The sequence below is a fragment of the Penicillium cataractarum genome (assembly GCF_028827025.1).
Source record: "Penicillium cataractarum strain IBT 29864 chromosome Unknown utg000002l, whole genome shotgun sequence".
NCBI classification, from domain to species: domain Eukaryota; kingdom Fungi; phylum Ascomycota; class Eurotiomycetes; order Eurotiales; family Aspergillaceae; genus Penicillium; species Penicillium cataractarum.
In genome coordinates, this window is record NW_026622738.1 from 2,202,917 (window position 1) to 2,215,861 (window position 12,945).

The window sequence follows — 12,945 nt, forward strand, 5'->3', positions numbered from 1 at the left end:
CCATGTGGAAAGTGGAAGATGCTGCATGCACTGCGCCACATTCGGGCTTCCTTTAGTTTGCGCCACTTATCGTTGCCTGAGGCATCACATTCTTGACGAGGAGGAACAAGCACTGTAGACTTTAGGTCTTCGCAAAGTGAGTACTGACAGATCAGATCTGGGTCCATTGCTACAACTAGATCCTGTGATGAGAAAAGCCAAATATCTCAAATTGCCAGATTTGTGAAAGAGCCCACTTGGTCGGGTTCATCCACTCGCTACTTCAAGAGACAAGAGAAGCCGCCTAACTAGAACTGCTCAAACTTCCTCTTTTTTTAAATCATCTTTCTAAAAATCGCTTACTCATATTTATTGGTGGCTTGGGAGTTGTCTTGGTTTGACGTGACTGATAAGATGTTTTTGAAGCATTTGTCGGGGTTTCAGACTTATGAGATTTCCAACATATACTAAAATTTGCAACATTGGCCCACAATTCAAGTAAAATTAAGTCATAATGGGGTAGAAGCAAGTTCAATGAGTATAGAAGTAAACGACCCATCTCAGGCCCCAGTTTTTCTCACCCATAGAACCAGTATTCTGCGGCGTAGTCAACTAGGATAGTGTCGTTCTGACCAGCACAAGTTGACGGAGGAGAGCCTTCAAACGTCATCACTCGATATACCTCCTAGAATAATGTCAGGGAGACTGCTAGGCGTGGAAACAAGAAATACCACAAGCGATTGCTCTCAACTTACCTTGATACCATGACCATCCGTGGAGCTAAGCCTCAGCCAGGCCACATCTTCATCTCCGTTATCAGCAGCTATGTGGCTCACTCTCTTCGGTGCCGTCACTGAAGCATCTTTCTTGGTAACCATCCAAGCATTGGAGCCACTCAGCTTCAGGTTAAAGAAAGGGTCACCAGCGGCGTTAAAGTAGTGTTCACCGATGATGAGATCTGAGCTGTTGGTAGTGTGGCTCAACAGCTCCGCCAACAGGGCCAGAGACCCCAGAGGAGTACCCCCGATAACAACGGGCATTTCATGAAGAAGAGTAAGAGATTGTGATGCAATACAGGAAGCATCGAAAAGTGTGGCTGCTGCTCCGGTTGCAGTAGGTTTGCTAGTGTTGCGGGAGTTGTGGGAGTCGCTCAAGGATGGACAAGAATAGTTTTGAGTTCCACGGCCCAAAGCAATGTATTTGAGATTTAGATTTGACGATGGATTTGGGAGTTTGGTTTTGGTATCATTCAGGGGAAGGGTAGCGTTGGCAAGAGAGCAGTTCCCCAGACTGATGTGGTCGAGTTCATTCGAGATGCGTGAGAACGTGGCAGCGAGTCTTAATGGACCAGGAAGGCTCGAAGTTGCATCAACCAGCACTATAGCCAGAAAAAGAAATAGGCCTGCCAGAACTCGCATGATGATAACGCTGGCCTTGGTAGTCTGGAAGGATGGTATTTCGAGGATGAGGCCGTGGTCAGGGAAGAGTTTGCAAAGTGGTATGAATGGAAAGATGGGGAATGTCAGGTGCAACAACCAGAACTAGCAGCGGTCTTCTCGTTTAATAAGTGAAACCATCCGTGTTGTTGCTTCAAGTCGGGACAAAGAAAGTTTACCTTGATGGAAAGAGGCTATCTTGGAACCAACCCGCAAGGCGTACTTCAAACCCAACATATACCAACAGTTCTTACTGCGTATCGAGGCTTAGAGAACCCCTATTAGCCTTATACCAGATAAAGCTCGACAAGGCACCCGATTTTAGATAGATCTCTGTTGTACTTTTGCATTGATGTGGCAGTTTTCTAGCCAGTGAGGTATTAATAGGTGAATTAATTTCTTTGTTGGCATCCTTCCTCCGAGAGCCTGAGTATGGCAAGCACGGAGCTCACAAGCAAAGGAAAAAGCCCCGTTTGAACATTACTCACAGCCAATGTAAAGCCTAGTTGATGTTACCCATTTCATACAGCCTGGTCCATGTTACATCTCCATCCTAGTGCCGGCGGCTACCATGATAGATGTTTACTCAAGTATTAATAGCCAAGAGTCCACAAATCAGGGTCCAGGAATCAAGTCAACACTCCATAAGCAATTAGCATCATTGTTGTACGAGTAAATTTATCCATTGAGTCCCGGACTTTTTCAAGATGCCCTCCTAGCCGACTGTTATTACTGTGCAAATAATAGATCTTCTCGACATGTTGCATTTTACTAGAGGTCATGCTCCACGATATCAGTCAAAAAATCAAGTTTGCCTAGAGAGACACACATGATCATTGCAGTAAGGTTAGAGTGATGCACTCCTGATACATTTCGTGTGTGACATAAATAGACTCTAAGCGCCCTTACGGCACCTAGTAATCCCTCGTGAGATACCCTCGTTTCGCCACGACCCAATCCCTCTTTCCACAACTGTTACTGCCATCCAGCTAAGAAAAATTCTGGATTTCAGATTATTGAAAATAGTAATCGGGCTAGTGAACCCTTATCTGTCACTCTAACCAGGTCTTTGCCTCGATATGAAATTGCTGACGTTCGGTAGCTGGGTCCAGAATCTCGTTATCACGTGACAAGTTAGTCATCCCGCTAGCGCGACTTCGTTGGCGTCGTGCATTTTGCACTCATCGCAAGACCTCAGCGCGACAGCTACCCCATCATCGATGCTGCCGTTCCAACGGTACCTGATCCGAATGTAGCTATTGCTACCGATTTTGTGTGATCATACAGTCATTCTGGACCTGACCTCTCACCACCACCATGTCTGACGGTAAGCGTCTTTCAACTCTTCCCACTGACCTGACGCTGATCACTCCTCCAGCTGATATCGAAGCTGTCCGGCGGCTCCAAGCTGAGCGCAATGCCGCTGCTGCTGCCAAAAAAGGTTCTAGGACCTTTGACTCATCTAGTCAGCGCACTGACAACTCGACCAAGGCCTCCCTGACTGAATCCTTCGACACGACTTTGTACGATCGGAACGGACCTGACAAGTTCGCTGGCTACGATACATCGATTGCAGTGAACGGCGATGATGATGAAGATATGGAAGATGCGAATGGCGGCCATCGCTTGGTCGGCCAGTACACCGCAACCAGAAGCCAGATCGATGAGATGGCGCATGGAAACGGAGTGGAGGAAGAGGACATCTTACTAGGCCGTGAGAAGGCTGCTCGTATCTCTGATCGAGAATCTGACTACCAGAAGCGTCGATTCAACCGCGGTCCTCTCACACCCACGCGCGCCGACGCCTTCGCTGCCAACGCCGACGCGAATATGGAGGAGGGAGATGGCCAGACATACCGAGAGGTCATGGCCCTTCGTGAACTCGAGAAAGAAGAGGAGCGTGTTAAGAAGCTGATCGCTGAGAAGCGAGAGCAGGGCGAAGATGTTGCAGTTCCGGAACACCAGGCTACACTGAAGATTACGGAAGGTGACCAGGAGATGGCCGACACTGGTGCTACCGCTGAAGCAGCCGGCAGGAAGCGAAAGAAGCGTTGGGACGTCGGCGGGGACGAAAATGGAACCTCTGAAGAGGCCAAGCCCGCGGAAACGAAGACAAAGCGATCCCGATGGGACGAAACACCCGCCCCAGAAGTGTCTGAGGAGCCCAAGCGCCGATCAAGATGGGATCTAGCACCTGCAGCTACTCCTGTTGGCAACCAAGGCCTTGCCACTCCTATGCACCCGTCTCAAGGAGGTGCGGCCGGGGCACCCGGTTTCGGAACCGACGTGGCTGTCCGACCTGGAGATTGGACTGATGAGGAACTCGATATGATGCTGCCATCTGAAGGCTACAAAATTTTGGAGCCTCCCCCAGGATACGCCCCAATCCGAAACCCTGCACGCAAAATGATGGCGACTCCGGCGCCTTTGGCTGGTGCAGCTGGTGTTGGTGGATTCATGATGCAAGAACCTGAGAGCGTCCGGTCTATGGGCAAGGAGCTTCCCACTGATATTCCTGGTGTTGGCGATTTGCAATTCTTCAAGCCAGAGGATATGGCTTACTTTGGAAAGCTCATGGAGGCAGGAGACGACAGTACCATGACTGTCGAGGAAATGAAAGAGCGCAAGATTATGAGGTTGCTGCTCAAGGTCAAGAACGGCACACCTCCTATGCGAAAGACAGCGCTGCGCCAGCTTACGGACAATGCGCGGAACTTTGGAGCCGGTGCCCTTTTCAACCAGATTCTTCCTTTGCTCATGGAGAAGTCTTTGGAGGACCAAGAACGTCACTTGCTGGTCAAGGTCATTGATCGAGTCCTCTATAAGCTGGACGACTTGGTTCGTCCTTACGTCCACAAAATTTTGGTCGTTATTGAGCCATTGCTCATTGACCAAGACTACTATGCTCGTGTTGAAGGTCGGGAAATCATCTCGAACCTGTCCAAGGCTGCTGGTCTCGCCACCATGATCAGTACCATGCGTCCCGATATCGATCACGTCGACGAGTATGTACGAAACACCACGGCGCGAGCGTTCGCGGTCGTGGCATCTGCCCTGGGTATCCCAGCCCTTCTCCCATTCCTTCGCGCTGTCTGCCGCAGTAAGAAGTCCTGGCAGGCTCGTCACACCGGTGTGAAGATTGTTCAACAAATCCCCATTTTGATGGGTTGCGCCATTCTTCCCCATCTCAAGGGTCTTGTCGACTGCATCGCAGACAATCTTAGTGATGAACAGGCCAAGGTTCGAACTGTCACTGCTTTGGCCGTGGCTGCTTTGGCTGAGGCTGCCAACCCCTACGGTATCGAAAGCTTTGATGAGATCCTGAACCCGCTCTGGACCGGTGCCCGCAAGCAACGTGGCAAGGGTCTTGCCGCCTTCCTGAAGGCCGTTGGCTACATCATTCCACTCATGGACGAGGAGTATGCCAACTATTACACCAGTCAAATCATGGAGATTCTTCTTCGAGAATTCTCGTCCCCGGATGAGGAAATGAAGAAGGTAGTTCTAAAGGTGGTCTCCCAGTGCTCTAGCACGGATGGCGTGACTGCCAACTATCTCAAGGAACATGTCTTGACCGATTTCTTCAAGAGTTTCTGGGTCCGGCGCATGGCATTAGATCGACGAAACTACCGCCAGGTCGTCGACACGACCGTTGATCTCGGTCAAAAAGTCGGCGTTGGCGAGATCCTCGAGCGCGTCGTTAACAATCTGAAAGACGAGAGTGAGCCGTACCGCAAAATGACTGTCGAAACGATCGAGAAGCTGGTTGCTTCTCTCGGCGCTGCCGATATTTCAGAGCGGTTGGAGGAACGACTGATTGACGGCGTACTGTTTGCTTTCCAGGAACAAAGCATCGAAGACATTGTCATCCTGAACGGCTTTGGTACTGTGGTTAATGCCCTCAGCACTCGATGCAAGCCATACCTCCCGCAGATCGTCTCCACCATTCTCTGGCGGCTGAACAACAAGTCTGCCACTGTTCGTCAACAGGCAGCGGACCTAATCTCTCGCATTGCAATGGTCATGAAGCAATGTGGCGAGGACGCTCTCATGGGCAAATTGGGTATTGTACTCTACGAATACTTGGGTGAAGAATATCCCGAAGTGTTGGGTTCGATCTTGGGCGCCCTGCGGTCCATCGTGACTGTGGTCGGCATCAACCAGATGCAGCCACCCATCCGTGATCTTTTGCCCCGTCTCACGCCTATTCTGCGTAACCGTCACGAGAAGGTGCAGGAGAACACCATCGACCTTGTCGGTCGTATCGCAGACCGCGGTCCCGAGTCGGTCAATGCCCGTGAGTGGATGCGTATCTGTTTTGAGCTGCTTGATATGCTCAAGGCCCATAAGAAGGGCATTCGGCGTGCGGCCAACAACACATTCGGTTTCATTGCCAAGGCCATCGGTCCTCAGGATGTCCTAGCCACCCTCTTGAACAACTTGCGTGTCCAGGAACGTCAGTCGCGTGTTTGCACGGCTGTCGCTATTGGTATCGTCGCTGAAACTTGTGCTCCCTTCACTGTGCTGCCAGCCTTGATGAACGAATACCGCGTTCCCGAGCTCAACGTGCAGAACGGTGTTCTCAAGGCCATGTCTTTCCTGTTTGAATACATCGGCGAGATGGCCAAGGATTACGTTTACGCCGTCACTCCTTTGCTCGAGGATGCTCTCATCGACCGCGATCAGGTTCACCGACAGACCGCAGCTAGCGTGGTTAAGCATATTGCGCTCGGCGTTGTCGGTCTGGGCTGCGAGGATGCCATGGTCCATCTCCTTAACCTGGTGTTCCCCAACATCTTCGAAACTAGCCCTCACGTCATTGATCGGATCATCGAAGCCATCGACGCTATTCGTATGGCCGTTGGAACGGGCACTGTCATGAACTACGTCTGGGCGGGCCTGTTCCACCCAGCCCGTAAGGTGCGCACACCTTACTGGCGCCTGTACAACGACGCCTATGTCCAGGGTGCGGACGCGATGGTACCTTACTATCCGGACCTGAAGGCCGATGGGCTGGACCGTTCAGAGCTTGATATCATCGTTTAGAGACATGCTCTGAAGATGATTATGTAATTTGGACTCTCGATCTGCTTCTTTCTCTCGATGCATAAGTATTTTTACTCTTTTGGGACGACCATTCTGTGTTTTTACAAGCCGGCGTCATTTTTTCTTTCCTACTTTTTCTCTTCGTTCCATTGTTCATGCAGAGACGAGTGGACGTTCGGCGCGGTTATTGTATATCAAGATTTTAAAAGTCGCTAGGTACTAGGGAATTTTATTTCATTCAAAAATGAGCTTGAATCACGTAGCATAATGATTTAGTACAATTTAATAATCCATCTCGAATCAGAGGTCATCCCTCCACAAACGCTTAATGTCTTACTCCGAGTCTTTGCCTCCGGCAGCGACCGTCGCACCATCAACAGCCATGACGAAACGGACCAAGTACGAACGCCACCAACAATAACCACAATCTGACTTCAATTTCGCTCAATAGTATGTCAGATGTGGTGGAAATCCTCTCGAAGGAATTAAAATCGGGTAATTGGTCAGAAATACTACTATAAACTGAAGTGGGCCTGTCAAGTCTATAGTTGCAGTGAGAAATAGATTAATTGATCGGGATGGCGCGCTATCAGATTTCAGATTTCAATAAATTAATGCTGGGGGCGCGCCGGTCGCATCTATATATCAAATTTTGTCCACGATCCCCAAAAACCAGGGCGTTTTGACTAAGGCACCAGGAACGCCTAAAGTCGATCACAGCGCCTCCGATCCTCCAGACCCCTGGGAACCATCGTGGCCAAGCATAGTGACAGGGGGCAATTGGGTAGTGATCGCTCTTGACACCGTCAATCACTGTCAATCACGACTATCTTCTTCCTGTCCGGGGAGGCAGAGTCTGGGGTTGACTTCTGCAGAGACAGATGCTCGGAAAATATCAAAGTATATATCAACGTTGTATTATAGATTGAGGTTAGAGATAGATAGGGCTAGGTAGTGTAGTCAATCCACGTTCAACTTGTCCAGCAATGACTCGGGGATCCTACGAGACCCCCTTTTTCCTATCGTCATTCTCCTGCCCGACTTTTTGCCACACTCAGGCACGCAAATAATAAGAAAAACAACGCAAAAACGTAATAGATGATAGGGAAAAATGGGACAAAGAGCTGAAAGAAGGAAAATTGGAATTATTCGACAGAGAACCGGGGAAACGAGGAGCTCTAATTGCTTATTTTTTTTAGTCATTTTCTACTCGTAGGCAAGGTTTTTTGGGTTTCCTATCCACCACATAACTCGAGAAAAAGCAGGTAAAGCAGAAGTTAACGCAGAGTTCAAGAACCGCATTTACTAGTTACTACTCCGTACATACAGCGCACAGTGCACCACGAGAGGGAGGGATGGAGGAGGGGATGGAGCAGCAGCCACGTCCCCACTAAATCGCAGTGCCAAGGAGCGCCAAATGCCTAAGCTTGCCGTGGGAAGGGCTTGGCATAGGATGTGGCCGCGTAAGCTCTCCATTAAAGGGACGTCAGGCGTGCTTCTTTTTTCGTTGTGGGGAGTCTGGTAATCTGGTAATCTGGCGAAAATCTTCCCTGGATACTCCGTCCAGCCAATAGTAGGTGAGGCTGGATTGCAGGTACATGTAGAGAGGTCAAAGTCAGGGACCCGTTTTTTGGGTGTGCAGTGAGTGCTATAGTCATTTGTCAATATTGAATTCTAGTTGTAGAAAGACTTGTAGGGAAGAGCACCGTTTGATTATTTACATTGGTTATCTTGTTATCCTGCATAGACTAAAGGATGGTAGTATCATGCATGATGCTTTATCATATTCTAGTATGTAAATTCTGTATCGTCGGAGACTCGACGTAGAAACAGACTTCAAAATACCATTAAAATAAAGGGATCTTTCTTTCCTGATTCCCGGTATCAGAGTATGTCGAACACACGCACGATAGACTACACAGCCTCCCCCTGAATTCATAATTTCCAATCAAAAGGCTTCTCGCTGAACCCGGGAATGGAGATGGAGAGCACTGTTCGGTTCCAGGAACACCTCGAACCGTGAGCTTGGTAAATAGTAAATATTGTAGTCTAGTCTTGACAGAGTAGTTTTGACGGGAGCACAACACCCACCCACTACACAAGGGATGTTATGACTGGATGAGGAGGATGGTTGTCCCCATCTTTCCCACAATCATGGCGCCATGGCGCGCGCCCCTTTTCACTTAGTGTGCTTATATATCTACTTAGTCTAGTAATGTGGATTTTCAGGGTCCAAATGTCCCGTTGAATGGGGGGGGGGGGGGGGGGGGGCAGTCACGCTGGGGATCAAAGTTTAGAGTTTGGTGCTTTGATTTTTTTTTTTACATATTTGCTTTTGACTTGTGTACTTCTGGTGCGGTCGGTGGCGGACACGGCTGAGAAGTGGCTCTCTAGTTGAACGACTCCAACGGATCTTTAGCCTTTTACTGACTCGCTGCCAGGTTGATGGATCCAAGCTGAAAGGTTTATCCAGGAGATTTTTTCCAAGAGATCGTGGAGGCGTCGGTGGCACATGCAGGGAATGAACGCCGAGATGGGGGGTTTGGTGGATGGTGGATAGTGAACTCCACTCTGATAGAGGAACGCCAGTGCCTTTTTAAACATGCGATGCAGCCTTTGATTATTTCTGTAAATTCGGTGCGTGGGTTGGAATATTGTTCCGATTACAAGATGTTTTGCGCGCATCATACAGTGAGTTAGTAATGCATGATAGGGTACTTTCCAGAGAGAAGCAAGAGGTGCAGCGAGCAGGATCAGGATCAATGTCGCGTGTTGCCTACTGGGTAATCGATTGGTATTTGCATTTAATACATGATTATAGCGGCCTATCAGGATCGCGTCTAAGAGGTGTACCTGTCAAGCATGCGAGATACCGCGGATTCATGTGAGAAGCTCGGAGAGGAATCTTGCGCTTCGAGCCAATCATGCGATTGACTCAGATCGGATTGCGCGAGAGACAGGGATCAGACTGTCGGGGAGAAGGGTTGCGCCTTCAGATGATTGGAGATGATTTGGACCAGGTCAACAAGGCTGCAATGCAGCACGCACAACTAAGCCCCAGCATAAAGGTTGTTATCAGTGCTTCAGTGCTACTAGGTCATGGGCGCAAAAAAGACGAGTTCATGTCGGTACTGCACAATGTACTCTCTAGCTTTCCACACAGGATTGTGCCATTACTCTTGCTGTTGCCGTTGGCGCGATCACGATTACATAGTTTTAACATCGCATAGACTTCTTGCAAGGGACTTGAGACCCTGCAGCGACTGGCCATTTACCGAGTCTTTCCCGTCAATTTAGAGGCGAGGGGGATAGAGCGTTCCCGGTGGATCGCCCACTACTGTACTTTAGTTTGTTTCCCAGCCGATGTCAACTTTACTGTGTTGGTGCATGCCCCCTTCAAGACGCCGGGGGCTGACCTCAGCTAGCCCCCAAATGGTCGGATTCGTGACATAGGCCAAGGCCAATAGCACTTCACATCCTGCAAGTGCACTTTTGCCTGTGGAAGCTTGGTCCTCTTGAAAGGACGGAGAGTAAGAGAGAGATTATTGAAGTTGGGAGGGGGACCAGTGGATGTGGAACAGAAACGAGCATAGCATTTCAAAATTTTGGATTGTTAGTTCGGGTTGGGCCGTTGGACAGCGCACACCGTAAGTTCTCCGAAGTACGGATTACTTCGTACATAACAAACTAGTGGGTTGGCGTGCGGAGAAGAGGCGTACGGGAAACCTTCCAAGAGGAATGGGGGAGATGGCACTTAACCTTGGTGGCGGGGTCATCCAGCAGCCACCGAAAAGCCATCGCATCGTTCTGGGAAAAAACTATCCGGAGCTATACAGTAGCGCTCTAGGAGGCGCGATGACATCGCGACCGGAATGGGTTTTAAGTAGTCGTCCGCTAGTTTAGCACTACTCAACCTCCGAAGGGCTCCGCTGAATAACCCGGCTCGTCACGAAGTCACGAAGACCATGGGAAATTGCGCTTCTTCCCTGCCCCAGCGGGAATGGAGACTGGGCTTGCCAGAAGCAGTATGGCCTGCTCGAACCGTGTGCTCAAGAATAGTTAGAGAATGGCTAACTATGACAGGGATTAGTACGAAGGAGTAGAGATCCAGCTCAATCAGATTATTTAGCTCGAATATTGAAACAGCATTCCCGGAAAGAAACCCTAATACTGTAGAACCAAGGGCAAGTTACTTAGAATAGTTAGAAGTACGGAGTCAAGAAAAAAGCATCAACAAGGTCAATTACGGAGCAGTCGAACTCGAACGGTTGGGGGGGACTGGAAAAGCATCTCCAGTGCCAAATCGACCCGGTTGGCCAGTCACGTCACGAGGCAAGTAAAAAGTGGTGGATCTCCATGTACTGTAAAGGAGTTCAAGGATGTTGACCCAGAGCCCAAACCAAACAGACTCGATCCATCCTTCAAGATGCGCCGGGCGTTTCAGGTTGACCTTTAGCGTTGACCCTGATGGTGGCAGTGTTCTTAGCGCCGATTGTGGGCCCTAACCAGGATCGCACGCAGGGATCTTAGTACTTCTGTATGTACTCCGTAAATGGCTTTTTAGGGCCCTAGCGCCTTTTTACTGTAGCCTGTTGGGGACTAACGCCAACGGGCTTTTGCGGGGATCCAGGGCCGGGCTGGAAAAGGGTGAAGGAGGGCGACTAGCGCGGTGCCATTCACGTCATATGCTTGATGCCAAGGTTAGGCTTGACGATTGACTGGTTGCTGATTGATTTAGTTTACTTAGTGTGGTTGTTATGCTCTATACTTTGTCAGCATCAGTGCCCCGTGGTTTAGTTAGTTAACCTAGTTTGAAGCTCTACATCATCTGTCACCATGCATTATTTACTCCGTAAATGTCGATACGATCTTCTGATTAAAATAGAAATGTATATTTATATCGTGATCACCAAATACGGTACAAATGAAACTCTATTACCGCCATTCCTATGGAAATCCATACCTTTCTCTTGATTGGAACGACCCCCAACATATCCAAACTTGCACCCTTACCCAGCAAGTGTATACTTCGTTAACCAGCAACGACCTGGAAAGAAGCCCCCAAACTTCAACAGGAAATACCACCCAACTCGACGGGACAAGCACGCGTCAGCTCCTAGTGGGGCATACCAAACTATTGGTCGATCCTACGGTGCCAAGCTCGGCTATCGACTATCTGCCGTCTCTTCACAAACACAAAAAGAATGTGGTGGATCCGTGCGACCATTCAGACAGCACGAATCGAATTGTGGATATTTCCACTCCTACCCACCCATGACGGACAAACCCCCAGAGGCTGGAGGGGGGTGGGAAAGTTGAAGAGGAGAGGAGCAGGGACTTCGGGGGTCCGGTATCGGGGTGTATCCGATGTATTCATTCCTCTGCTATGATTGGAACGGGAGTATACTTCCCCAATTTTATCCAATCACCTTTTGTCTATACTTTAGTTTGAGAGCTTGCCGTCATTCCAGTGTCTAACCTGTGTACTCCATCGGACCATCATACTTGGTTTCTGTTTCTATTTCTATTTCTTTTGAGTTGTTTTTCAATGGTTATCTGCATCCACAGGGAACGCCGCAGTGGAGGCATGTTCTGCGGATGGCGATGTGCACTCTACAATTACACATGTCCTCGATTGTGGTGGCACTCGCCCGTGCTCCATCCCCCCTTTTATACCATTTAACCAATTTACCCGGGTGGGCATTCTGTGTTTGTGAGGTACAGTCGACGTCGAGGACCTTGGACCTTCCTCAAGGGTGTATGGTTCGAATGACCGGGTTAAGCGATGGTTAACCACCGCGCCAAAGTGGTCCTGGGACGAAAAAGCAATTTCCTTTTGCCTCCATAATGACGATGGACCGATTACTATGTATAGAAATAGGTCTTGCAGAACCGATGACGCTGCTCACTAGCACCCGACCGAGCGTGGATACGGTAAAAGCGTACTACTGTATGTAGGGTTTGCGCAGATGGCCAAGTCATCCTCCCAAGCAGCATGGGCTATCTACTCTGTAACGAGGAAGGTTATACATTAACTACTGTAGAGAAGTAATCGTTGATGCAACGTCGGTTGCCCGAATTGGAAGACCAGATCCGAACGGTGATGTGCATCAGGAGAAGTCAACCTTGAAATTAAGAGGACAATCGCGGACGATCTGCCGCGGTGGACACCGCCAAGATCGGAGCCCCGTGCAGATGACAGATGAGGATGGGTTTTTTGGCTGCTCTAGGGCTGGTTCCTGGCTGATAGGGGAGGGGCGTTTCGGGGATCGTCATAACGTGCAAATCCAGAAAGGGAACTCCATCTGAATCGTCATTATGGATGCAAATCTATGGGTATGGAGTATAGTACGTACATAGCCATTTTGCTATTAACGACGGAGTATTAGTTGGTAAGAACTATTGTAGAATCATAAATTGATCGGTGTACATCGGATCAGCACATGCGTCTTTCTCCATCGTTACTGGGGATGTAAATATCCCG

The 12,945-nt window shown here is 49.2% G+C and overlaps 2 protein-coding genes across 2 annotated transcripts; one reads left to right on the top strand and one right to left on the bottom strand.

Annotated features, from left to right (window-relative positions):
* Positions 1–556: 556 nt before the first annotated feature.
* N7496_002864 (DUF3455 domain-containing protein) lies at positions 557–1,397 on the bottom strand (the record flags this gene model as incomplete). The annotated part of the gene is made up of 2 exons (XM_056695795.1): positions 557–664; positions 735–1,397. 2 exons carry the CDS (start codon positions 1,395–1,397, stop codon positions 557–559), a joined length of 771 nt encoding a protein of 256 aa, XP_056558007.1.
* A 1,335-nt stretch (positions 1,398–2,732) lies between these two features.
* On the top strand, positions 2,733–6,461 carry N7496_002865 (U2 snRNP complex subunit HSH155; the record flags this gene model as incomplete). Its single annotated transcript, XM_056695796.1, has 1 exon — positions 2,733–6,461. The coding sequence occupies one exon, from the start codon at positions 2,733–2,735 to the stop codon at positions 6,459–6,461; it is 3,729 nt and encodes a 1,242-aa protein (XP_056558008.1).
* Between the last annotated feature and the right edge of the window lie 6,484 nt (positions 6,462–12,945).